The 2,488-nt window shown below is 36.2% G+C and overlaps 1 protein-coding gene across 1 annotated transcript in view; it reads left to right on the top strand.

Annotated features, from left to right (window-relative positions):
* Positions 1-2,488, top strand: part of MBTD1 (mbt domain containing 1) — an 83,948-nt gene that overhangs the window by 59,346 nt on the left and 22,114 nt on the right. Inside the window, exons 9-11 of the mRNA XM_011959985.1 lie at positions 182-416; positions 1,036-1,091; positions 1,417-1,521. Of these exons, the coding sequence (XP_011815375.1) occupies positions 182-416; positions 1,036-1,091; positions 1,417-1,521 (396 nt within the window). The remainder of the gene's footprint in view (positions 1-181; positions 417-1,035; positions 1,092-1,416; positions 1,522-2,488) is intronic.

The following is a 2,488-nucleotide window of genomic DNA, read 5'->3' as shown; positions in this document are numbered from 1 at the left end:
GACTGAAGAGCTCTAAAATCAAGGGTAACAAAGAACATTTTTAAGGAATTGGTTTAATTTTGTGAATCAGATGATGTGTGTTACATTTCAAGTGCATTCAGTATTTTTTACAGTATAATACGAAAATTTCTTGTAGACCTTTGTCATGAATTTCGAGCAGTTTTTTTTGTATGCTTTTAAGGTTTCAGAGAGTATGCAGTATCCTTTCAAACCTTGCATGAGAGTAGAAGTGGTTGACAAGAGGCATTTGTGTCGAACACGAGTAGCAGTGGTGGAAAGTGTAATTGGAGGAAGATTAAGACTAGTGTATGAAGAAAGCGAAGATAGAACAGATGACTTCTGGTGCCATATGCACAGCCCATTAATACATCATATCGGTTGGTCTCGAAGCATAGGTCATCGATTCAAAAGATCTGGTAAGCACCTGTCACAAGAACTCCTGTCAAAAGCATCATTGAGGCTGAATTATACTAGTTGGTTATTTTTCTCTGCAGAATTGCATAGATCAAAATAACATTCTAGTTGTTTGGGCTGCTTATTCTACCTTAATTAGTGAAGGTTCACACCATATTAATGTCCTAATAAATTTTTTTATATTCCTTCCACTTGTTCTCCAAAAGAATGAGCCTTTGGTCACAACTATAATTGTTTCTTTTTTTTATTATTCAGCCCATTTGAAAGATCTAAAGATCCCTTTCCCTTTCCATTCAATTTTAATCAAAATAGCAAGATTAAATGTGGTTAGACTTAATACTAAGCACATGAAAACATGCTTCTAAAGTTGTATTTTCTAACTAGGGAATTACATTAAAATTATGAGCATTAAAATTGGCTGAATATATTTAAAGGTATATATGCACATGTACCCTGAAGAGAGAAAAGACTATTAAAGACTATTCACCCCAAATGTAGAAGGCATGTCTTTTTGCCATGTTTTATAGTATGACATACTTTGTGAGTTTGAAGCCTTCAAAGAACGTGGTTTTTGGTCTTCTCACAAATGCTGACAGATTAGTGTGTAACTTTTCCTTGTAGATATTACAAAGAAACAGGATGGACATTTTGATACACCACCACATTTATTTGCTAAGGTAAGAAGTTTTTATAAGAACCCTCATTTGTAAATTAGGTTTGAAAGAGGGTTGTGGGTTTTTTCCTAAAATTACGGAAATCACAGTTACATATGTTCACTTAAAAGAATTAAGACCTTGTAAATTCATAGGTGTCACAACTCTTTATTATAATTATTCTTAAATTCTGTTTGTCTGAATTCTCTCTAAACTTTGATGGAAGTTTGAGTTATAATACTAGGTAGGTAGGAGACGGTACCTGGTAAATCTTTTCACATTGGTAATATTTTAATTATTAAAGTAACAACATTTGTAACAGTAGATGTGCTTTCATATAATTCTTTAGGTAAAAGAAGTAGACCAGAGTGGGGAATGGTTCAAGGAAGGAATGAAGTTGGAAGCTATAGACCCATTAAATCTTTCTACAATATGTGTTGCAACCATTAGAAAGGTAAGATAACAGGTTTTAAAATATAGAAATGCAATTATAGGATTTGGGTGTAAGTAAGCTAATAGAAGGAGTCCCCAAGCATATTCATTTTGACATAAAATGTGTATGTGTGTGTATCTTCACTGGAGAGAAGGTTGCTAGGAATTTCAAAATAAATTTGAATTCCTGATCTTTCTTATATAGTTGATTGTCAAGATTGTCATTTTGAGTCTGCTACATTTATTTGTGGAAGTATATCCTAATTTAGAGGAAAAATATTTATTTAAGTTACTTCTAGTCAAGGTTAGTCCAATTCAGAATTGTAACAAGGCCAAGTTTATCTTCAGTTTCCTGTGTTTCCTTTTTATGCCTTTTTCTTCCTTTTGGTAGCAGTTTTTGCTTCTTTTCTCTTTTCCCCCTCATCTGAAACTGCTCGTACAAAAGACCTAGAAGAGAGATTCTTGGGTTTTGTTTGTTTGTTTGTTTGTTCATTTTTTTGAGACACAATCTCTCTCTGTCGCCTAGGCGGGAGTGCAGTAGTGTGATCACAGGCTCAAGTGACCTTCCCACCTCAGCCTTCAGAATGGCTGGGATCTCTGGTGTGTCCTTTCATGCCTGGCTAATTTTCTTATTTTTATTTTTGTAGGTACAGGGTCTCCCTAGGTTGCCCAGGAGGCTGGTCTCAGACTCCTGGGCTCAGGCAGTCCTCCTAAAGTTCTAGGATTATAGACATGAGCCACAGCACCCAGCTTTTTTTTTTTTCTTTTTTTTTTCTTTTTAAGACATGATCTCACTCTGTCACCCAGGCTGGAGTGCAGTGGCATGATCTCAGCTCACTGCAACCTCTGCCTCCCAGGCTCAAGCGATCCTCCTGCCTCAGCCCCCTGAGTAGCTGGGACTGCAGGTGCTGGCTAATTTTTATATATTTTGTAGAGATGGGATTTCACCATATTGCCCGGGCTGGTCTCGAATTCCTGGACTCAGGTGA

The sequence above is a fragment of the Colobus angolensis genome, unplaced genomic scaffold (genome assembly GCF_000951035.1).
Source record: "Colobus angolensis palliatus isolate OR3802 unplaced genomic scaffold, Cang.pa_1.0 Scaffold50, whole genome shotgun sequence".
Classification (NCBI taxonomy): domain Eukaryota; kingdom Metazoa; phylum Chordata; class Mammalia; order Primates; family Cercopithecidae; genus Colobus; species Colobus angolensis.
Note: the sequence above shows the minus strand (reverse complement) of the source record. Positions and strands in the feature narration are given on the sequence as shown.